The 23,017-nt window shown below is 40.0% G+C and overlaps 1 protein-coding gene across 4 annotated transcripts in view; it reads right to left on the bottom strand.

The window, feature by feature from the left end:
• Nucleotides 1–23,017, bottom strand: part of phf21ab (PHD finger protein 21Ab) — a 35,195-nt gene that overhangs the window by 6,897 nt on the left and 5,281 nt on the right. Inside the window, exons 2-18 of one of the 4 annotated variants that reach the window (XM_032581305.1) lie at nucleotides 20,786–20,825; nucleotides 19,787–19,838; nucleotides 19,605–19,694; nucleotides 19,489–19,521; nucleotides 19,338–19,403; nucleotides 16,843–16,995; nucleotides 15,759–15,989; nucleotides 11,888–11,983; nucleotides 10,213–10,539; nucleotides 9,465–9,644; nucleotides 9,308–9,359; nucleotides 9,139–9,218; nucleotides 8,470–8,530; nucleotides 3,791–3,813; nucleotides 3,081–3,236; nucleotides 1,525–1,600; nucleotides 210–313 (exon numbers count right to left, since the gene is read on the bottom strand). In XM_032581305.1, coding sequence (XP_032437196.1) covers nucleotides 210–313; nucleotides 1,525–1,600; nucleotides 3,081–3,236; nucleotides 3,791–3,813; nucleotides 8,470–8,530; nucleotides 9,139–9,218; nucleotides 9,308–9,359; nucleotides 9,465–9,644; nucleotides 10,213–10,539; nucleotides 11,888–11,983; nucleotides 15,759–15,989; nucleotides 16,843–16,995; nucleotides 19,338–19,403; nucleotides 19,489–19,521; nucleotides 19,605–19,694; nucleotides 19,787–19,828 — 1,770 coding nt within the window. In that variant the 5' untranslated portion in view covers nucleotides 19,829–19,838; nucleotides 20,786–20,825. Of the gene's footprint in view, nucleotides 1–209; nucleotides 314–1,524; nucleotides 1,601–3,080; nucleotides 3,237–3,567; nucleotides 3,675–3,790; nucleotides 3,814–8,469; nucleotides 8,531–9,138; nucleotides 9,219–9,307; nucleotides 9,360–9,464; nucleotides 9,645–10,212; nucleotides 10,540–11,887; nucleotides 11,984–15,758; nucleotides 15,990–16,842; nucleotides 16,996–19,337; nucleotides 19,404–19,488; nucleotides 19,522–19,604; nucleotides 19,695–19,786; nucleotides 19,839–20,785; nucleotides 20,826–23,017 lie in introns of all 4 variants that reach the window. The other 3 variants (XM_032581295.1, XM_032581321.1, XM_032581314.1) reach the window with 3 other exon arrangements.

Here is a 23,017-nt window from a genome sequence, read left to right as displayed (position 1 = left end):
AAATGTAGCAGAAATGTATCATCATAGGATATTATCACCTCTATAAAACAAAGAGTTTTAGTGACTAGTACAAATTCCACTAACAGATTTTTTTTCCCACTTGTGAGAAAAATGTCTTATAAGTGCAAGTGATACTAGAATAAATTTTTTCAAGAGTTGTTGACTTAAAAGAAGCTTATATATCTTGTTGAAAAGCGGATGTTTCTCACCGTTATGGAGTTACTGAGCTGCTTGACTCTCTGTTCCAGCTGCTCGCGCTCCAGTTTCAGCTCCGAGCTCCACTTCATCAGCTTCTGCTTCTCCTCTTCTTTAGCTGAAACACAGAACAGTCTTAGCAGTTTAGCAACAGTTAAGCAAATAAAAATAATTTTAATAATTGCAGCTTGTGTAAAACGAGAAATTTAGTCAGATTTAACTTCAGACAATGACAAAAAAAATGTGTCTGTCTTATTATTACCTTTAAAGGTGACCAGTTATGATTCCTTGAACAAGTTAGGATAGGTTGATAAGCTACACAAAACATGTCCATTACATTTTTTGCACAAAATCATTCTTAATAAGATTTTAGTCTGCTCAGTTCTACCTCGGCTGTCTTAGGGCCTTTGCCGGTTTAAATTCAAATTCAAGCTGCTGCTGGCCAACTCAACACTTACACTCGCACATTAAACTGGCTACAAACAAATGTGCAATTATACAACCGCACATCTTTGAAAAGCAGAAGCCTCCTGCAAAAGCAACAAGAATGCAGCAATTAGTTTCTGGATGCTAGGTAGGGCTGTACCGAGCCTCTTTGTTCACTTCCGATATCGATACAGATATTTGAGGTTCAATATTGGTCGATTCAGATCCGAGACAGAAAAAAAAAAAAAATCAGTGCTGAATTGACTTAAAATTTTTCTTTTTTAAAACACAGGTAAAAATGTATTAAATTACAAATTTATTTGATAACTCTGCACTAGTATAGCACTTAAATACACCAAGCTTGATCAAACATGTAAAAACAACAGAACTCTGTTCCATCAACTAGGAGTATAACAGCCTATCAACAACAAAACTAGCTGGTGAAACGTGCTGGAATTCTGCTTGGGTTGCTAGGTAACCGACCTGGGCTAGGTTAGGGTTGCTAGGTAACAGGCGTAGTGCCCCTGGAATGTGACTAATGAAACTGGTCATTTTGCAGACACCAAAAAACACTAATTTATTGCCAAAAAACAGCTAGGATTTAATTTTTTTAAGCGCTTGTTCCGTTTCTAGAACCATTTGAAACACAACCAGAAATACAAAAAACCTCCAAAATGTGAATTTTGCACAACAGGACCAATTTAAATATCTGGTTTCAACTGTAAATAACACTTTACAAATTTAAACTTTTACCCAAAGGTTACACTGCACTTTATTCCGAAACTTAGTTTGAATATCAAGCACTTTCAATGACTTTAAACAGAAACCAAGCACTTTCCAAACTTGAAATTCAAGCATTTTTGAGGATTTCAAGCCCCTGGAGGAACCTTGAGGAAGACTCACCTTCTTTGTATGCGATGTAGGAATGAACGATAGCCAGGGTGCCGGGCCAGGGAATGGCTTCTTCTTTTTTCAGGATCTGAGGGGACAAGCTCAGGGGTGTCACAAAGGCTGAGACCCAGAACAGATTTAAAGAGTCGAGGTTAGCCTCCACGCTGCGTGGGACTGACGGGGAACGGGTGATGGAGTGGATGGACGTGAGATGTCAACCTCAACTGACACAATGAATGAGACATAAGCACAAAAAAAACAGTACTGCATCATGTGTGTGCTTACAAAGTACTGAACAGTCCTAAAGCTGAAACAGCGTTTAATATTACAGCTAACCATTTTTCTTGTTAGCAATTAATCTATTGATTATTTTTGATGATTAATTGGATAAAAAAAAAAACTGGCACATTCTGCAGAAATGTCATTTAAGCCTTTTTTATGTATTAGAGTATATTTAAAAATTGCAGATAAACATTTTTTAAAATAAGAAAACAAACATTTTATTGCTCAAAATGCAACAACATAGCATTCCTACAGCGGATGCTCGATCATTTGTAGCAAAGGATGTATCTGCAGCTAAAAAATACTCTTAAAATCAAAATATGGAGCGCTCAGACCTTTCTGCTTGACTCATCAACAAAGTTTATGACTTTTTCTTTTAATCTACTAATACTTGGATAGCAAAAAGTTATTAAAGGGGCAGTATTATGTATTTTCCTAACACATTGTGGCATATTATAGCAAATCAAGTAACTATTTTAACTTTGGTTGTTATAAAACTGCTGTATATATCAAATATGACTTAAGAAATTTGACTTTGTAATTTAAACGCCTAGATGTTGGATTCTGTCTCTTTAAAAACTCAGGATCTTTCAGGAAGACAACCCGTTAACACATTCTTACCCGGGCTGCATTGAGAAGTAGGTCATGTAATGAGCCCAGCAGGTGTTTGCTAATTGCTGTTGGCTAGTCTGAAGGAACTGAGGGGGGAGTCACAGAGAAAGGGCTGTTCTGTGAGGTGGAAGCTTGGAAACTGCAGCTTTAAGGAGGAGCTGCACCTTAAGGGCGGAGCTAGGTCCACTCAGGTGTTTTGAACATCTGAATGGTTGCCATGGAGATTGAAGGACTTCTCAAACGTGCATGAAAGATTCAAAGCAACACTCCAGGTATGTTTTTGATAGGGGGGGATAACATTATACCATGATGTAAAGCTCAAAAAAGTAAATCTGACATAATTCTGTCCCTTTAATAAAATATTTTTCCACAAAATTTTAACTGGGTGAAGCTAAAACTATGCAAATTAAGTTTTGGGTAGATCAGTATGTCATCTTAAATGCAAAATGTATATATTTTTATACAGTTTTGGCTAAATTACTGCTCTGACTGTATAGCAAATGGCCTTTTTTTGAGTCTGTAAACTCCAGTTAATGATTAATCGATTACTACATTATTTGATGATTATTTCAATAATCGATTAATCATGATCAATCCAATTAATCGTTTCAGCCCTGACAACAGCACAGCTAACGCTCCCCTGACTCTGGATCAGTCTCTGCTGCTGCGGTTACCTGGTCTTGGCATTTTGGACAGATCCACATGCCTTTAGGAATGGTTTTCAGGGGTGGATCCAGGCAGTCCAGGTGATAAACACGAGAACACGTGTCGCACATGAGCAACTGGCCACTGCGTCTGCACACAGTGCAGAAATCCTCGTGGATGTCTCCCTGCGAGGAAGAATTGGACCAAATCAGTTTCCGTAAGAGCCCCACCCACCCTGCATGGAGAGGCGGGGCGAGGCGGGGCAAAGGGAAGGGGGCGGGACCGTGATCTGGTTTAGTTTACAGCTGGTCTCGTTTAGAGCTCTGATGGATGTGTGTGTGTCTGTTAGGATGTGTGTGTTATTCATGGACTCTGTTCACTTTGTAAGGCTGAATGACAGGAAGTGATGGCTCATGGTTACCACATGGACAACAAAGTGATGGCGGTGTGTGTGAATGGGCGACAGCGGGGCTGCGTGTGACGGGGGCGTCCGCCGTCTCCCCCATCGTTACTTACGTCCCCAGAGCCGGGGCTGGGCAGGGGGAGGGGACGGACGGGGCTGGAGGGGGAGGTCGGGGTGAGGCTGCCCAGCTCCGGGACGCTGCTGAATTTGGGTGGGCGACCTGGGTGGAATGAGACAGACGACAAAGACGGAAAAACAAAACAAAACAAAACAAAAAAAAAAGAAAGATGGAGAGGGGGGAGAAGACAAAAAAAACAGAGCGTCTGTATGACATACCTTGGAAAGGGAGTCTTCGTTGGCTAGCATGAATCAGGGAGCAGTGAGGAAGAGGAGTCAGAAGCACAGACAGCAGTGTTAGTGAACGACACCAGCTCCATGCAGGCTACAGACAGGCCAATACACCTGCTCAGGTAACACCTCTCAACCAAACTCACGCCCTATTTGTCTTTAACTTCAGCTACGTTCAAACCGCAGGAAAATGCGACCAAAATCCATCCGTTTCATGGCACCGATCCACTTTTTTCACTTCCGATACCAATATCTGAGGTTTAGCATCAGCCGATGCCACACAAATATAGAAAAAAAAACAGCGCTGAATTACCTTAAAATGTTTTGTTTTTTTTAAACACAGGCATAAGTGTACTAAATTACAAATTTATTTGATAACTCTGTATCAGTACACCAAACTTAAATACACCAATAACTTCACAAGCTTGGTGAAACATGTAAAAACAACATATTTAATTTGTTCAGTCAGAGCAATTAGGAGAATAACAGCCAATATAAAATAAATAAAGAAACTGACTAAAACAATAGGTCGACTACCTGGTCAAACATGTAAAAATAAACTACAACAGACCATCTGTCAAATGGTTTAGAAAGTGCAATTATTAATAATTCTAAATATAATCTTAAATAAATAATAAAGCATGACGTCGCTCAGAGCACAATGCATAGAATTAGACCAAATAGATCTTCACTTATAGACACATTGTCACCAATACCAGATTAAGACTTTTTTTAATAACGTCCGATACCGATATCTATATCGGATCAGTGTGTCTCTCGTCTGAACTAGGGTGGGTGATATGTACTTTATCACAATATTTTTGGTACTATTGTGATACAGTCATACATCTACCTAAAAAAGAACTTGTTAGTTCTTTTTAGGCAAAAAAGAAAAGAACTTGTTAGTTCTTTTTTAATAAGAACTATAATTCTATTAAAAAGGACCTAATAGTTATTTTTTAGGTAACTATAACTATGTGGCATTGTAGCCACACAAACACAAATACTGCTCTTGAAAAACATTTCCATTTGCAGTACGCTTCTTTAGGACATCAACCGCATAAAGAAGTCTGATTATATCACTAAATTGCATCTAATAACATTTTTGAATTTACTGATATTTAGTGAAACAAAGTGGAGAAAATAGCAAAAATAAAATTTCTGATCATACAGTCACTTTGGTTTTCATTTATCCACCACCAATAACTGAAATGTATCATTGCAAAAATAAATAAGAATTCTCATGACCAGAATAAATGCCCATCCATTAATCAGACTGGGTCTGGCTATAGTCTAGAATAGATCCAGAACTCACTGTAAGGTTACAGACAGATCAGTGAGTAAGTATTTGCCCCCCACTCCAGGGTTCTTCTGTTTTTACTTGTTTGTAACTAATCTGGTCCATAATCAAATTTTTTTTGTTCGGTTTCACTACTGCCAGAAAAGCATAATTCAAAAATTACTTGAACAGAACATACACTTGTCTTTTCCAGCAGTCATTATATAGTGGTGAAACTACTGTAGTTGACCACAAATGCTGGAGTTCCATTTCGGTTGCAAGGTAACGAGGCTGGGCTTGGCCGGGGTTGCTAGGTAACTACTCTGTGCCCCTTGAATGTGACTTATCTGGAAGTTTTTAAAATGGGTCATTTTCCAAAATATTAACTTTTGCCAAAAATGATTTTAAAAAAGTGCTAGGTTTGCTTCTACAAGCAGTAGAGACGCAAATGGAAGTACAAAAATGTACAAAATATGAGTTTGTATTATATGTTATAAAAAAAAAAAAAAATTCCCTTCTCACCCACCGCGGGTGGTTCTTATCCTCTGAGCTCGGGTCCTCTACCAGAGGCCTGGGAGCTTGAGGGTTCTGCGCAGTATCTTGGCTGTGCCAAGGACTGCACATTTCTGGACTGAGATGTCTGATGTTGTTCCTGGGATCTGTTGTAGCCATTGGTCCAGTTTGGGGGTGACTGCCCCGAGGGCCCCGATGACCACAGGCACCACTGTGGTCTTCACCTTCCAGGCCCTCTCCAGTTCCTCCCTGAGGCTCTGGTATTTCTCTAGTTTCTCGTGCTCCTTTTTCCTGATGTTGCAGTCGCTTGGTATTGCTACATCTATCACAACGGCTTTCCTCTGTTGTTTATCCACTACGACAATGTCTGGTTGGTTCGCCATTACCATTTTGTCTGTCTGGATCTGGAAGTCCCACAGGATCTTAGCTCTGGCGTTCTCCGCCACCTTTGGGGGTGTTTCCCACTTTGATCTCGGGGTTTCCAGTCCATATTCTGCACAGATGTTTCTGTACACTATGCCTGCAACTTGGTTATGTCGTTCCATGTACGCTTTCCCTGCCAGTATCTTGCACCCTGCTGTTATGTGCTGGACTGTCTCAGGGGCCTCCTTGCACAACCTACACCTTGGGTCTTGTCTGGTGTGGTATATCTGGGCCTCTATTGCTCTGGTGTTTAGGGCCTGTTCTTGGGCGGCCAGGATGAGGGCCTCTGTGCTGTCCTTGAGTCCAGCTTTTTCCAGCCATTGGTAGGATTTACTGATATCAGCCACTTGGGTTATTTGCTGGTGGTACATCCCATGTAGGGGCTTGTCCTATATGGGATTATATATATATATATATATATATATATATATATATATATATATATATATATATATATATGCACATATGAATTTATATAAATAAATTCAAGTCCAATTCTGAACAGTTAAAAAGAAAAAAGGATTGGCAAAAAAGAATGTTTGCTTTTGTTTCATAATCACGAAAACTTCTTCTATTTTTCTTCATATTCAGACGCGTTGGGAACGCAGATACAGTGTGAGAACATGTGATTTATTGAACCCAGCGAGCTGAATATGACTGAAAATACGGCGCAGTGTACGCCCAGCTTCAGATTTCATTAACCCGCCACTGAACCTGCCTTGATTGGCAAATAATAGCGACATCCATTATCATCAGGCCATGAACCAATGACAGTGGGGACTTAACAAGGCTGAAAGTCAAAAGACAAACAGGAAGTGAAGTAAATGAAACCAGGAGAGTCTGACCATCGCCTCACTTCCCCATCAAGCGTGTCAGAACCTCAGCTGTAGGTGAAGCTGACGTTCTGAGGGCCCAAATGGGACCTGAGATCCAATTAAAGGTGCGCTAGCATCTAGCTCCGAGTTAAAACGACAACATTCATCCGTTTATTAAGTTTAAAATGCTTCCTGTTAAACCAGTATAGTCCCCCAGTCGAAGACCAGTGAGATGTTACACCAGCAGCTGCCTGTTAGTCGTGTTACAGCAGGAACATGACTCTCAGAAACAGACACCTTTTTCTTATTATTATTATTGAAATTAGACATTAGTACTGCCTTCAGATTCCAGGATGCATTTCTGTTAAAAGGTTAAACTGGATTTATGGATGTTTATCAAAGAGCTCCAGAAACCAGTCTGAACCCACCACAGCGAGCCACTCAAGCAGGAACCATTAGTCCACCACCACCATAGCTCAGATTTGCTGGTTGCTGGGAGACCGAAGAAAGGGAGGAGCTTCTTATGGAAAGACCTTTAGGATTTAATTTGTACTCCACTTGGTATTTATAAAGTATAGTGCCATTAGGTGTTAATAAAATACCCTGGTGATGTGCAGTTACCCTCAAATTTCCTCCCATCCATTTAGTGAAGAGCTTATTGAGACGTTCCAAACTGAGAACCAATGGTAGGCACATTTCCGCTAACATTGTAGCCAATTTCTTTGATTTTGCTTTCGCGTTTTTGCCAACTTTGAAAACGGTTAGCACACACAAACTTTCTCCATTTATACCCAACTTCATTTAAACCATTTTCCATTTAAACCCTAACTCCCTTTATTCAACATGTGCTAAAGAGTTAAAGCTTTGGTTATCGACTTAAGTAATTAGCCATTAATATTTATGCTCTTATTTTGAAGTGGGGTAAAATTTTTACCCAACAGTTCCATTTCCGAAGCACTTTAGCGTTAGCTTCGACTAAGTACCGTGTTGGTATAGCGCAGAACTAATGTTTATGATTAGTGATTAAGGGTTAACACAACTAACTTTTTAATTAGCGTTACCCAATAAAACCATTATAGACCAAATGGCTGTTTTTGATTAGCTTGCATGTACCTATTGAACAGTATTAGAGTACTGTTCAATACTATTATAACTATTCAATTGAACCACCTGATCAAAGTGGTTTTATAAATTTGTGGACAGCAGGCTGAGGATGTTACCACACCTACCATCTTCTATCATTTTCAGATTTTTAGCCAAAATTTTAAAAATTAGCTTTGAAGTTCTGATTCCAAATGATTGTGTATATTTTTTTTATTACGAAACTACTTTCTAAGCTCCCAGTTCTCTCCCTGACTATTCATGTATGCATCTGACTGCACGCCTCAAAGAACACGTATGTGAACATGTTTGGATTCAACTGAACGTCGTTTAACAGACACACAAGGAGACCAAAGTCCGACTTCGCTGAGGTTGTTCATGGAAGCGCTCTGACAAACGAGCAGAAATCCGCCTGACGGAAGCGAAAGGAAGCAGTAGAGGAAAGGAGGAGGAGTTGCACAGCGTGTTAATAAATCTAGTCTCTACAGATTGGAACTGGTTTGGACTGGGAGTTGGTCTCTGAGTTTCATACAGACCTCTCTTCCTGGTCCCCTGGTGCAGAGGGCTGTTCAGGTAACTCACTGCACTCTTTTTCCTCTGAAACATAAACAGAACAACTGGATCAACAACAGAAAAAAAGTCTGATTTTATCTGAGTTTAGTTCTGTCCAAACTAAACTCTGAGAATCTGTAGGTTAACTCAGCATGAGAGCTGCTGATCTGGTCCTCAAACTCCTTCAGCGGTCCCTCCAGGAAGTTATGGTGTTGCATTTGCAACAAAAAATGCAAATTCAGTCATCATTCGCAAATTATTTACAGTATATACTTGCAATTTTAAGCACTCGTCGCAACTTTTCTGCAAATGCTTTCTGCATTTCCTTCTTCTCTGATCAATCATTGCAACTCACTTGAATTTTTATCAATCCCCTTCCTTTTAATTTAACTTCCTGTTTCATGACATGTCTTGAAAGTCAAACTTGCAAGATGAAAGCATGTGGGATGCAAAACGGTAATGTTCGAAAATCATTCTGTGATGTTTTGTCGGATTTGCTTATTCTTTGTATACAGTCATGGTGTAATTGACCAATAAGGAATTCTTGTTTTGCATTTTGATAAATCAGTCATTTTAGACTGCAACAATCACAAAAACCATAATATCCAGGAGGGACTGATTAAAATAAACCTGTGTGCTCAAATCGACGTTACCTCGGGCTCGAACACGGCTCCGCTATACACCGGGTTGGCCGTCGTTCTCCTCTTCCTCTCCTGCCTTTTGCTCTGGATCTCTGCAAGGACAGAAACCAAAAGTTTCAGAGCTGAAAACGTTTGTTTTGCAGCAGCTTTTGGACCAGCAGCTGCCGGGAGCACCGCTCACCTTCCAGGTGGTCGTGTGTGACGAGGCCCAGAGACACCATGAAGGCCAGTTTCTGAAAGAGGAAGAGCGGCTTTATCAACAGCACATGGAGAAGTTCAAATCATATTTGGATAAACTAAGAGAAAGCTTTCAATATGAAGAGTTCTGCTGGTCTCACCTCGGGGTTCTCCTCCTTTTTGGGTCGAGGGGGTGGAGAGAGAGACGGGGTGGAGGAGGACGGCAGGCTGACCGCAGCTTTCTGTTCTGCTGTTTCCAGTTTAACAGTCTGCTGAGAGGAGGATGAGGAGGAGGAGGAGGAAGGTGACGACAGCAGGTTAAGGTTTGGAGAGATGAAGAGCTGCAGGAGGATAACCAGGACCCATGAGAAATCACATGGTGCTTGAAATAAAACCCAGATAGTTCATATAGTTTACAGATAGCTCCCAGACTGCACCAATGGCTGCGTTTCCATTCAACACATAACTGTGCAAATTGGAATTCTGAAAATAAATCTGCTTAAAGCTGCAGTATGTAGCTTTATATAACAAAATATTTTTTACATATTTGTTGAAACCATCAGTGTCTTGTGACAGTTTGATTTGAGATGGTCTGAAAAAATGAGCTGCTAACTACAAACAACCAATTAGAGCCAGAGGGAGGGTCTTAGAGCTGTCAATCAACCTCTGTGTGGCGCTGCTCATACCGCGTTGGGCAGAGTACACAAAAATTGTACTCAGGTAAAAGTAGCATTACTTCAACATATTTTTAGTCAAGTAAAAGTAAAGAGTAGCTGTCCAACAAATAACTTTTGCGAAATTTGAATTTTGAAATTGTGCTTTTTCTAGATTAGTAAAGTTTTGTGCAGGTTTGTAATGGAGACGCAGCTACTGTGAAGTGGCACTCTGATAGCCATCATGGACTCTTACCTTGGGTTCAGCGATCAGGCTGCTGATCTGAATGGGCGGGGCTGGAGGCGGGGGAACAGGGAGGGAGGCGGGGCTTGCAAGTCGCGTGGGCGTGGCAGTGACGGGCGTGGTGATGACGATGCCGGTCAGCGGGGCGGCGCCCGTCTTGCCGCACGGCTGCCCGTTGACGATGCGGACCTGGTGGATGGGCGCGGCCGAGGGCAGCGAGGTCGCCAGCTTGGTGGCCAGCATGACGGGCCTCTGGAGCAGCTGGGGGGCCGCCATCATTGGCGGGGGAGGGGCCGGGGCAATGGGGACGTTGGTGGGCGTGGCCAGCCTCGGCCTGACCTGTTGACGACAAACAACCAGTCAGGAAACGGGCGTGTGGAAATCAGACACGGCTGGGTAACGACTCGGAGATCTTCAGGCTGACTGGTGTTCCTGAAACCAACTTCCACAGGCTCCCAGGACGCCGAGTATTCCCAAGTATTCCTGTTCTCCAACATGTTCTGTTCTAATCATTCTCTCCATCAGTGTTAAAGCTCCATTTGTGCCGTGTTTGATATCTTCAGTTGCGCTTCCTTCACGTCTTCAGCTGGGTATGTATTATATCACCATGGTAACAAAAATGTTCAAGACTCAATGAAGGCTAATCTAGGGCGGGGCAACAAATCAATTTTTGGTTTTTGGAGATTACATTTTTCCAAAATCGGGATTTTTTTTTTAAACAATGAATTCCTTGGGTTTCAAAAGTTCAGTGATGTCAGCACACCCAGGGCGGCCATCTTGTTTCGTGTTTTACCGCTTCCACTTATTTGGACTTTGAATTTAGGTCAACTCTACGATAAGATATAAGGGTCAGGCTAACATTTTTAATTTTGAGAATAAAATCATAATGTTGCTAGAGTACAGTGGTCATATTAGAAGAATAAAAGTTGCTATTTTATGAGAACTCCAACAGGCAAAAAATAAATTAATATAAAGAATATAGAGCATCTTGTAGTTATGTTTTATGCTATCTGTTTCACATACAAGGAAATACTTCACCTTCTAACAAATCAGCATCAAACTATTAATAGCAAAGCTTTAAAATGAATGAGCAACAAGTAAATTTTTAGTCCACATCGCCCAACTCTAGGCTGATCACTACAAACAGGTTGTACTGCTTGTCTCTATCGTTACGCCTCCTGGTCTCTGCAGTGGCTGCTGCAGTTCATGCTGCAGACACCAGGGGGCGAGGCGGCTCCCAGAGGCGTTACTCAGCTCAAATATTTGCCAACATTTCCGCTTCAACTTCCAGGATTAATCAAAAAAACAAAAAAAAAAACAAAACACACAAACAGCCAGGAACTGAAAAAATACCAAGAAGCTGCAGGAGAACAAACCGTCACCACGATACGGTCAACACACACACGCATACACAGAGTCAGAGGGGGTCACGACCCCTCCACAACCACCTGCTCACGGGTCAGTCGGAAAAAAAACAAAAAGGAAGCACAACACGAGGAAAAGGGATGAGGCGGCACAGAGAAAACAATGTTTTAGTGCCACGGAGCAAGGCAGGAGTGTTTGCTTTGCTGCCCTCTGCTGGAGAGTGAGCACATCACCTCAGGTAGGGCCACACACACTGGTCTGAGGGGAGGAGGAGCGGGAGGGGAGGGGGTCAGGTTGTGGAGGCGGGGCTTCTGGGACGCACCTGTGGCTGAAAGGTGGGCCGAGGCGTCAGTCTAGGAGGAGGGACAAACTGAGGAACTCTGATTGGCTGGGCGGAGGAGGTGGTGGTGGCCTGCAGCTGAGACAAAACCACAGCAGAATGTGGGTCTGTGGGTCCGACACCCACACAGCTGGTAGCTGATCAACCCGACCAACCGACAGACCGACCGCTGCCGTCACAACACGACTCATCTTTCAGCTCCTCTGAGATGCATCCGCACCAACATCGGTTTAGCTTCGTTTGTTATGTAAAACCAAAACTCTGCGTTTCATTAGAGCTTTATATGGCAGTCCACCACAAATTAGTTTAGTTAAAGGGGCAGTATCATGTGTTTTCCAGGCCCATACTGCAAATCAAAAAACAATCAAGTAACTATGTTAACTTCAGTTGTTAAAAAATTTTCTATATCTAATCTGACTTCACAATTTAATGCGTTGAAATTGGGCCTCTGTCTCTTTAAGATGTCCTGCTCTTCAGGAAGTTGTCACAACATCGCTCCTCTATTAACCGATTAATAACTGGATAGCAAAAGATGATTAAACAAGCAGCAGTGTTGTAGTACTCGAGACCGGTCTTGGTCTCGAGACCATTTATTGATGGTCTCAGTCTCGTCTCGGGCGCTGAGGACTCGGGATTTCATTTCAAGACCAGTCAAGAGTGCAATTGTGGAAATATGACTAAACTTACAGCATACTGTCCAATTTATTTGTCAACATGATTGTTTTCACTGGATGCAAAACGCACCGATTAAAATCCAAGCAATAACGTGACTTACCCATTACGTGTTTCTGTTATTCCCCTCTCCTCCCACCTCCCCACCTTTCACTCGCACGCCACGCTCCAAGACACGCGCAGTGGTTTTCTTTGAGCCCATATTTGAGAAGATGTCTGTCTAATCGTCAGTAATAGAATTGCGCTGCATAAATCATAAGAAATCCGATGGCGACAGCTAATTCAGCAGCGCTTCGCTTTCACACACGGGGGGGACTACGTCTAACTTTTTTCGTCACTTAGAAAAGAAGCTCAAAGAAAGGTGAGCTCCGTTGACGTAATGTTAGCAAAGCTAGCTGTACAGAGACACGTAAGCATTTGTGATGAGAAAAAGTCACTCACTGCGCTGAATTATTGTGCGGGGGTGTTGACTAACGTGTCAGATATATGGGACAACACTGTGTCCAAAAGTCTGCAATATAGTGATGTGACATTCACGAACTATCCGAGTCTTCTAAACTTCTCTTTACTAAGAAGATAGAACTGGAGCCTCACTGAGAGCCGTTCTTTGTTCTTGTAATGCTCTGCGTACACTGCAGTGGCTATCATTATTTTATTTAATTATATACATTGATATTTATTTAATTAGCAAATAAATAAAACACAAGAACGAAAGAGCACGCAGAACACGCGCATTGCTCTTTGATTGTTTTCGTTCAAAGTGGCAGCTGTAATGTCTGCCATGATGACAGACATTACAGCTTTGTGCTGCCTGGCTTCATGCAGTGGGAGAGGATGAGAACAGTCATGGTGAGAGTCTTGTGCTTGGTTACTTCTTGCTTGTTGCTCTGGTCAGTGTTCATAGTTGAGCGTTGTTTACCGTCAGGGCATTGCCTCAATTGCTATGTTTAATGGTGCAGACAGTGGTGATTTCTGATATGAATGATATGGGCAAATGCCCAGGGCGTTATCTTTTTAGATAAGCAGAACAAAGAGCTTGTTCCGCTTTTAATATTGGTTAAATTTACTTCAGCTCTAAGTATTTAATATCTAGGTGTTTTTATGGAAATGTGAATCTTTCAGATCAATCTGATTAGCAATTTTGATCATATTTCACATTTTATCGTGTCATGTAGCGCAGGGCGCTGGTCTTGGTCTTGACTCGGTCTCGGACCCTAAAAGTCTTGGTCTTGACTTGGACTCGATACACTCTGGTCTTGGTCTTGTCTTTGTCTTGGGTTAGGTGGTCTTGACTACAACACTGACAGGCAGTATTGTGTTTTCCAGGTACACAGTGCCATTTTAAACAACAATCAAGTAACTATTTTTACTTCAGTTGTTAAAAAATGCTGTATATATCAAATATGAATTAAAATAATTTTAAGACTTTCTAATTCAACACCTTGAAAATGGGCCTCTGTCTCTTTAAAAACTCCTGCTCTCTGAAACTCCGCCTTGGGGAAGTCATCACAACATGACTCCTCTATTAACCCTTTAACAACGTTTTTACCAGCGTCTCACTGAGAGGAAGCTCCTATGAGCTCAGCAGGTGTTTGCTAATCGCTGCTGGCTAGTCTGAAGGAGCTGGCTACTCTACAGGAGTATGGAAGGCTGCTCTGAGAGGCAGAAGCTTGGAAACTGCAGCTTTAAGGAGGAGCAGTGCCTTGAAGGTGGGGCTGCGTCCAACCAGGCATTCAGCATAGCTGTATGGTTGCCAGGGAGATTAAAGCATTTCTCAAACATAAAAGACTCAAAGAAACACTCTGTATGTTTTTGATGAGGGAACAACATTATAAACATGATTTAAGGCTTAAAAAAGTCAATATCATATACTGCTCCTTTAAAAGAAAAGAAGACATCAAAATCTGGAAAGTGTGGCATGCATTTGTACATTCAACCACCCAAGCTTTGGGAAACAATTTTCTCTTCATTCTTCTTTGCAAAATTGTTCTTGTACTTGGAGAAAATCTGGACTTTGATGTTCACAGATTCTCAGATAGATTTAGTTCTGAACTTTGACTAGGCCATTGCATTTAATATCTAATCTAAACAAGTGGTGTCCAAAGTTTTTGCCCTGGATTCCAAAACTGGGAAGTTTAAACTACTGATGGGTCACAAAATTTACAAAATTAAAAATGCAAAAATTAGTTTGTGATTTTTTCTAACTAACTTCACAATAAATGTTTGTTTTTTAATTGAAATTTGTATACTATTAAGAGTCCAAAACACAAAAAGGGCTGAAAGTTATTTGATTTTTGAGAGGGTACAGTTGGATTATTATTATTTTAATCCAAAATGGTCTCAAAACAACAATACTATTGTTTATCGCAATAACTTCTGAGACATATTGTTGTCCACAAAAATGTGTTATTGTGACAGGCCTAAATATAAATACACACCACACTTTTAAGATATTACAAATGCTAAAATTAGTTTGTGATTTTTTTTGTTTCACTCAACAATAAACAATTTAATTAAAATTTTTAAAATAAAAAATTAAATCTGTATAGAGTCAAGACAATTTCCAATTTTATGAATCATTAGTTTTCTATTCATTGGCCAAATTTTTACCATCTTGACTTAATGTCAGGAGGAAAATAAAATCACTTTAAGGGCCACAAATTTGTTAATGTGACAAGCCTAAATATAAATGCATGCCACACTTTTCAGACTAGATTGTGAATGCTAAGGCTAGTTAGCATAGCCACCGATGACACCTGATAAACGCTTTCGTTTTTCCTGTAACTGTAAGTTGTTTCTGCGCCGTTAGCACACTTAGCAGCGAGTACATGAAGTTGGTTGAGGTTGATTTTTATCTATATTAACCTTTTGTGCGACCTATGGGGGGCTGTTGATGGAAACTCACTTCAGCGGGTCAGTTTTAAGTAAAGCTGCTGCAGAGTTAGGGAAAACGGATTCCTCTGTGACAAACAGCAAATGCTGAGGAGATCAGAAATGAACCGTCTAATTTCTGCGCCTCATGGACTCCATCTCGCAGCAGCTGAACGGCCACCACTCACACCACGGCCTGGCAGAACTCGCTCCAGACGTGGCGAGCCTATCTGAGGTCCGGGAGCATCTTGGGAAGCGTCTAACCTGGTGCTCAGAAACTGGCCCCGGAGCCGCGGCGGGACGAACTCACCACCACTGCGTTCTTGGACACCAGCCGTACAGGCTCCGAGCTCTGATTGGTCAGCCGGCTGGCCACCTGAAGGTTGATGGGGACGCTCTGCGAGTCGGGCTTGGTAATGGCTGTGGTTACCATAGCGACAGTGGGCGGGCGCTGCGACAGGATGGCGCCGGGCAGGGTGGGCGTGGCGGCGGCTTTGAGCACCAGGGTCTTGGCGGTGAGGACCGGCGTGACCGTCAGCGTCTGATCAGAGAAATTCACCCAGATTAACTCGGAGAACAACGGGATTAAATCTGAAGAATTCATAAGAGTTAAAACATTTAAAGCTGCAGTACGTAATGTTTGTAAAAAATATATTTTGTATATATTTGTTGAAACTGTTACTATGCTGCGACAGTATGTTATGAGACATAATCTGTGAAAAAATTTAGCTCTTCTGCCTTCTTCCAGTACTAACAAGAAATAACCATTCAGAGCCAGGGGGCGGGTCTTAGCGCTGTCAATCATGTGTGTTGCTGCTCATCTACCATCTCGCTCATTCCCTTGCTAAGCTGCCGCTAGCATACTACTGCCATAAAGTTTGTCAAAAAAAAAAAGCAAATTTGAAAATGAAAAAATAAAAAACCTTGAATTTGAAGAGTAGTTTTGAAATTGTTTTTCCGTTTCAAAACTTTATCTTCAGTTTCAAAACTTTATTTAGTTTCAAAATAATTTTTCAAGCCCAAAGTTTTGAGTTTTTTTTAACAAACTTTATGACCCCAATTTAGCGCCATAGAAGAGTTTGTTGTGAATGCTAAAGCTAGTTACCATGGCCACCGATGGCAGCAGATAAACAGTTTTTCTGTAACTACAGTATAAGTTGTGTTTTGACCATTAGCACATTGAACAGTGAGTACACGAGGTTGATTGACAGCACTAAGACAATGCTCCTGGCTGTGATTGGTTGTTGTGGTGAATTTCTTCAGATGGTAATCAATCTTTTCACAGGCCATCTCTCATATTACATTGTCATGACATGGTGACAGTTTTAACAATTATATAAATAAAATATTATCAAACTGAATTGAATCAGAGCAGAGAGGTGGCAGTCACCCACCTGCTGCAGTCCTCCAGTTATCTGCTGGCTCTGCAGCAGGTTGGTCGGCTTCAGGTCGCCCCCTACTGGAGCAGCTTGAACCTGCAGCTGCAGTTTGGGCTCTGGTTCCTGCTTCACCAGCAGCTCCTTCCTCAGCTGCTCCACCACCTTTTTCTGAACACAAACAAAACAAATAAAAATCAGTTTTCTCCTTTATTCACCTCTGAAATGTCCACAAAATCAAACTGTGAACACTTTTATTTATTGTAGTTTGTTACTTTTATACAAACACATGGAACATTTCTCCTCTTTTCATGACAGTCAGAGATTCATTCAATCTATCAGGAAGGAACCACCTTAAAAATACTGATGAGCAGCAACAGGAACTGGGCTTGTGTTAAACCCGACCTGGACCAGAACTCCTCAGTACCAGAACCAGAAGACTCTTTTTAGTCAGAACTGAAAACATTCAATCTGTTTACTGATTATTTATCAATATTTTTGCTAAGTGTTAATGATCTTCTTTTATATTATGACATAAATTTATAAAGAAGACAAGAAACAAAAAGTACAAGGAAGGAAGAAAGCAAGGATACAAAGAAAGATGGAAGGTTACAAGGAATAAAGAAAGGTTACAAAGAAGGAGGAAGGAAATAATGGAGAAAGGAATGCAACAAGGAAGAAAGGAAGGAAGGAACATTATAAGGATGAAGGTATTGAAAAACACAAAAAAGAAAAGAAAGGACAGGTAAAAGAAAGGAGGGAAGGAATGTTACAAGGAAGGAAGTCAGTAAGAAAAGAAGTTCTGGACAGTGGGAACAGAAATAAAGTCTGACAAAAGTTTATTTCTAATCCATAATTTCTTCTACGTTTCTCAAGGCTCATAAAAAACTACAGAAATCAGATTCTGGATTATTCCAGACTGTAGAAATGCCAAACTAATTAAAATAAAAGCATTTGCAAGGATTTCCAGCACCTATACAAACCCTGCTGAGCTTTCAGCTTCATTAGAAGAAGTATAATTAAGACGAATGGGAAGTTTGACCCACAGATATGAAATAAAACTTAAGATTAAAGCAGCTTTTCACAACCAAGCGTCTCCATCCTGCATGATGGGAACCGTCTGATCTGTGCGTTTCACCTCAGAGTCCACACTCATCACAGCAAAACAAATAAAAAAATCCAACCTGCAGGGAACGGACAGAAATAGAAACGCTCAGAAAGACGACAAAAATAGATCTGCAACCAACAACAAAGACGCTTCAGCATCAAGTCTTCAGGATCCTGAAGCTGAAACTAAAAAAAACAACTCCAGTTTTTAAAGAAAAATCAATCTGAAGCGACAACTGCTGCAGCTCATTTACATTATTACTCACATTATCATAAAGAAACAAACAGATACTCAAGAACAAAAAGTAACTGCAAAGAAGTTACGGCAAAGCCACAATCAGCCATAAAGAAGATTAAAAGAAATACAAAAACAGCATTGATGGAATAATCTAAGCAAAAAAAAAGAGAACATAGAAAATCTGTTAAATAACCTGCAGATAAACAGAAATGTCAGCCAGAAAGAGAGAAAAATATATATTTTTAAATCACTTCATAAAAAACCAAAACAATGTGAATTTCTCCTTTAAAACTGAGGAAATCAGGCTTTAGACTTCCTGGTTATTTTCAGAATAAAAGTCTGAGGTTCCTGTCTGCAGAATGAAACCAGGAGAACATCGAGATCATCAGCTCCAAGTTACACATCAGAACGGGTCAAGAGTCTCCGGTTTGTTCTGAGGCCAAACTAGTCGTCCACGGAGAGGTCATAGTGGTCAGGGGTCAGCAGAACTCAGAGGAGGTCAGAACCTCTCTGCATGTTATGAAGATCAACATCATCCTGTCACCAAGTTTAATTCAGTTAAATTAAAGTTACCAGATCACTGGTATCGACAAGGAAGGAAGAGAGGAAAGAAGGAAGCAAGGAAGTAAAAAGGAAAGATGAAAAGAAGGAAGGATTCAAAGAAGGAAGGGAGGAAGGAATGACACATAAAAAAGTGAGAGGATACAAGGTAGGAAGGCTACAAAGAAGGAAGGAAGAAAACAAGGAAGGAGGGAAGAAAGGAATGATACAAAGAAGGAAGGGAGAACGGACACAAAAAAGGAAGGATGAAATGAAGATGCAATGAAGGAAAGAAGGTAGGACATATAAAAGGAAGGAAAGGTGCAAACAAAAAAGGAAAGAAGGACACAAACAACCAAGGAAAGAAGGTTGAAAAAAAAATAAAATGAAGGAAAGAATTAAAGGATACAAAGTAGGAATGAAGGAAGGATGCAAAGGAAGGAAGGAAGGAATGATAGAAAAAAAAGAGAAGGGTACAAATATCTGTATAAGCAGAACCGGTCCAGGCAGCAGTAGAACTGGTCCGTACTGCCCAGGACCGGGCAACACGGACCGGTCCTGGGTCCGTGTTGCCAGGACCCGCCCTGACCCTTGACCTCCAGGTGAGTCGGTCTACCTGTGGACTCACCTGCTTCTCGCTGAGCGCTGTGATCTTTGCCTGGAGTTCGTGGAGCTGCTTCTTTAGATCTGCATTCTGAAACAAAAACAAAGCGGGTCAGGCTGAGTAGAACCGGACCGGATCCTGGACTGGACCCACACGGAGACCTGCTGGGTTTTACCTGCGGGTCCTGCTTCATCTGGGCCACCAGTTTCTGCAGAAGGAGAAAAATAACAGGTCACAGCGACACCTGGTGGTGGCAGCAGCATCCTGCGGGTGTTGGACCCGGAGACTCACCTGATGGATCTGGATCTCCACCTTCAGAGCCTCCTGTAGCGTCTGTAGTTCCATCATGGATCCAGTCAGTCTGCCAGCCGATCGATCAGCCTGGAACACAAACCCGTCCGGTTACCACTTCCTGTTTGCCGATGACGGCTTCCTGTCTGAGCGGTGCATTCAAAGCGGCGCTGCGTTTTTACCTGAACACCTTCTCCAGTAGGAAAACCATCCAACTGAAGCATTAAAGTGCCGCTGAAAGCAAAAAGGAAAAGTGTTAAACTCTGGAATCGATTCCGGACTTATTAGGAATAAATATACCGACAAAGACTGGGCAAGAAATCGATTTTATTAATCTGATTATTGGTTTTTGAACAGGCTTGTCACAATAAGAAATAAATCAGTTAATAAAATTATAAATTAAAACAATGTCAATAGTAGCAAAACTTTGAAACAATTAAGAAGAAATCAGGAGTTATAGTTCTCGATAACTCCTGTTTTTTTCTGGTAAAAATGCGACTTTCTTTCTGCCAATATTAAGCAAAAACTCTCATAGCCATGATTGGAATAAAGTCCACTTTTTGACAATATTCTCCATAAGCTATTTTTTAGAAAAGAAAGTGAGGAAAAGTAAAAAAAACAACAAACAAACAAAAAACATTAAAATTGTTGCTCTGTGGCTCCTTATATCAGAGAGAACCCACAGCACTCGAACGCAACACAGAGACCACGCCCTGCTGACATCATCTGAAACTGATTTTAGGTCCTGATGCAGGTTTTCATTTACATCAGCAGATCTACACACTTTCTGAAGATCTTTCTTTTGGTTTTGGCTGATTTCACTCTCCGTTTCAGTCCAGTGGAGGACAAAGTAACAATTATAAAACACAGAAACTCCTCCAGATCTGAAAATCCCGTTTTTAAAAGACAGCAGACATCATTTCCCCTTTAGAAAATCATCTGTAGTGCTTTAATTTTGTTTTTACTGGAGCTAAAATATGTTACATTTGAGATTTTTATGGTAATAAACAACCAAAATATCCAGTTAATTTACTTTCCTTTGAGTTTAGGAGCTTTTTTTGACAGAATGATGCAAATGTTCCACTAAAAGTTATAGATGAAAGAACTAAACAAAAAAATAAATCTGTACAGTATTTGAATTAAGACTTTATGCATTGTTGTTGTCATTAAACAGGACTTACCACCTGGCTGTGGGACTGGACTCCACGCCTCTGTGCTGCCCTGGAAAACACAACAAACGCACTCCATCACAAAATCAACCCTCATTTTCATAAAGGACAGCAAATCAACAGATTTCCATTAAAAGAGAATAAAGAAATGTCTTTAAAAAAAAAAATCACAAAAAAGACATCAGGCTCCATGTGTTTGCAACTAATCCAAAGATATTAATGTTTCAAGATCCTTAATTATTACTAGAAACATGAAATTAGTCATTTATAACTCATAATCGGGTCAAAATTTCATTATATTCAACTAGAAACCTTCCTATTTCATCTAATGGTCCAATAATTATTTTTTTTTTCCACAGCACCCCCTGCTGGCTGCCTACGGGTTAGATAAAACAAGTTTAATTTACAGAAAAACAAAAACGTCCGAATCCTCTGAAGGTCTGAAATGAAACTCATCCATCAGCAAGAACATAAATTATTCTGGAGAAGATCTGGCAGATTTACAGCTGGAAGTCAAACCTAAACAAAACCCGTTTATTTTTAATGAGCAGTCACAAAAAGGGGGAAACAAAAAACACTCAAAGAAACGAAAGGCTAAAAACTCAGGAAATTTCACTGAAAAGCAAAGTTAGAGTTAAAACAAGCAGAGAAATAAAAATCAGCTCAGATTTTATTACCTGTTTGAACTCTGTGACTTCTTTTTCTCATTTAAATGCCGATAAATCTGACTCAGTCTTTATTTTGAGCCTCATGTAGCTGAAAATAACTATTTGTACAAACATTTTCCAACCAGAGAAATACTGCAGCAACGCTTCAGAGAAAGTGCAACACTGCAGAAACATAAAACCGCTTTAAAGTGGTTATTAATAATAAATATTCCTCTGAACATCAAGATTTTCTTTAGAAAGACTAGGAAAAAAACTACATAAAATAAACAAAAAAAAATTTAAATCATAAAAAATAAAATAATTAAACAAAGTTAATTAATAAAAAAGACAGTCCAGAGATAAAGTTGATCTAAAATAACCAGGAACTGCTGAGTAGTTTGCTGGTTCAAATCTGCTAAATATATTCTTTAAAAAAAAGATATATTTTTTAAAAACTTGATCATTTTTCAGTTTGTTTCTCATTCAAGCAGCTTCAACCTTTAGGAATAAAAAACATTTTTCCCCATTTTCTCCAAATACATCAACATATGAGGCGTTTAATCTCAGAATCTGCAGATTACCAAATCCAACAACTAAGATCTTGGAGGCCAACAGGTTGAACTCATAATCTAATCTGGCAAATTAAACAGACATCAGAGCAACAGGAACACAGTCCAGTTATGTTTTCTATCCTTACACCACTTAGAACATTTTTATTGTTTTCTAGACTTTTCTGTGCAGCACAGAGACCCTCTAGAAAAAGTCGTGTAAAAACTTTTAAAAATATAATTTTTAAGAACTAAAATAACCAAAAATGTTGATTTTTTTTTTCTTTCCCTGCTCAAAAATAAACTAAATGTGAACTATTCTAATTAATCAGATTTTATTGTGGGAACAGCATTGTAGATCCAAAAATTGTAATGTTTTTCTTTTGTTTTTCTTCTTAAATTATTCTGGACTTTATTAAAGAAAACTGAAAAAAATAAAATAAAATTTATTCTCAGCTGTAAAAACATTGAAAAACATTTCCTGTTATTAGTTGAGTTTTAAAAGCAGATTTGTGTTTTTTTTAAAGTTTAAGCCAATGAGGAGATGTGGTCCTAGTTGCCATGACAACAGAAGGAAACGGTGATTACTTTGTGCTGCATCCAACGTTTTTGTATGTGCATTTTGATTTAAAAGTTGATTTACTCTACAACCTTTTATTATTAAGACTTGGTTGGAAACAAAAAATAAAAACTATTTTAAACCTGTGAATCAAGCCAGTGACGCGCGGCGTTTTAAATATCAAAGTACAACTAATACAGAGACAGCAGAACTTTTAAAAGTGAAAAATAGTTTCTAGCTGCTTTTACAACTATGTGTTTTTTTAGTGCATCATTTTAATCTATTAATGTTTTTATATTATTATTATTGTCTTGGTTTTGTTTGTTTTTTAACTGTGTTTTAGGAATAACATAAATTAGGTTTTTAAACACTGTTGTAAAGAAATAAAACTTCCTTTAAAGTTTAAATTCTGGTGAAAACAGTCAAGTATTTACATTTTACTTAGAGATAAACATCCGTTAGTTCCTCACAAGGATGAAAATTTTTTTTA

Source organism: Xiphophorus hellerii, chromosome 2 (genome assembly GCF_003331165.1).
Source record: "Xiphophorus hellerii strain 12219 chromosome 2, Xiphophorus_hellerii-4.1, whole genome shotgun sequence".
In the NCBI taxonomy this organism is placed as follows: Eukaryota; Metazoa; Chordata; class Actinopteri; order Cyprinodontiformes; family Poeciliidae; genus Xiphophorus; species Xiphophorus hellerii.
The sequence above is the reverse complement of the archived record's forward strand: the minus strand, read 5'-3'. Positions and strand labels throughout refer to the sequence as shown.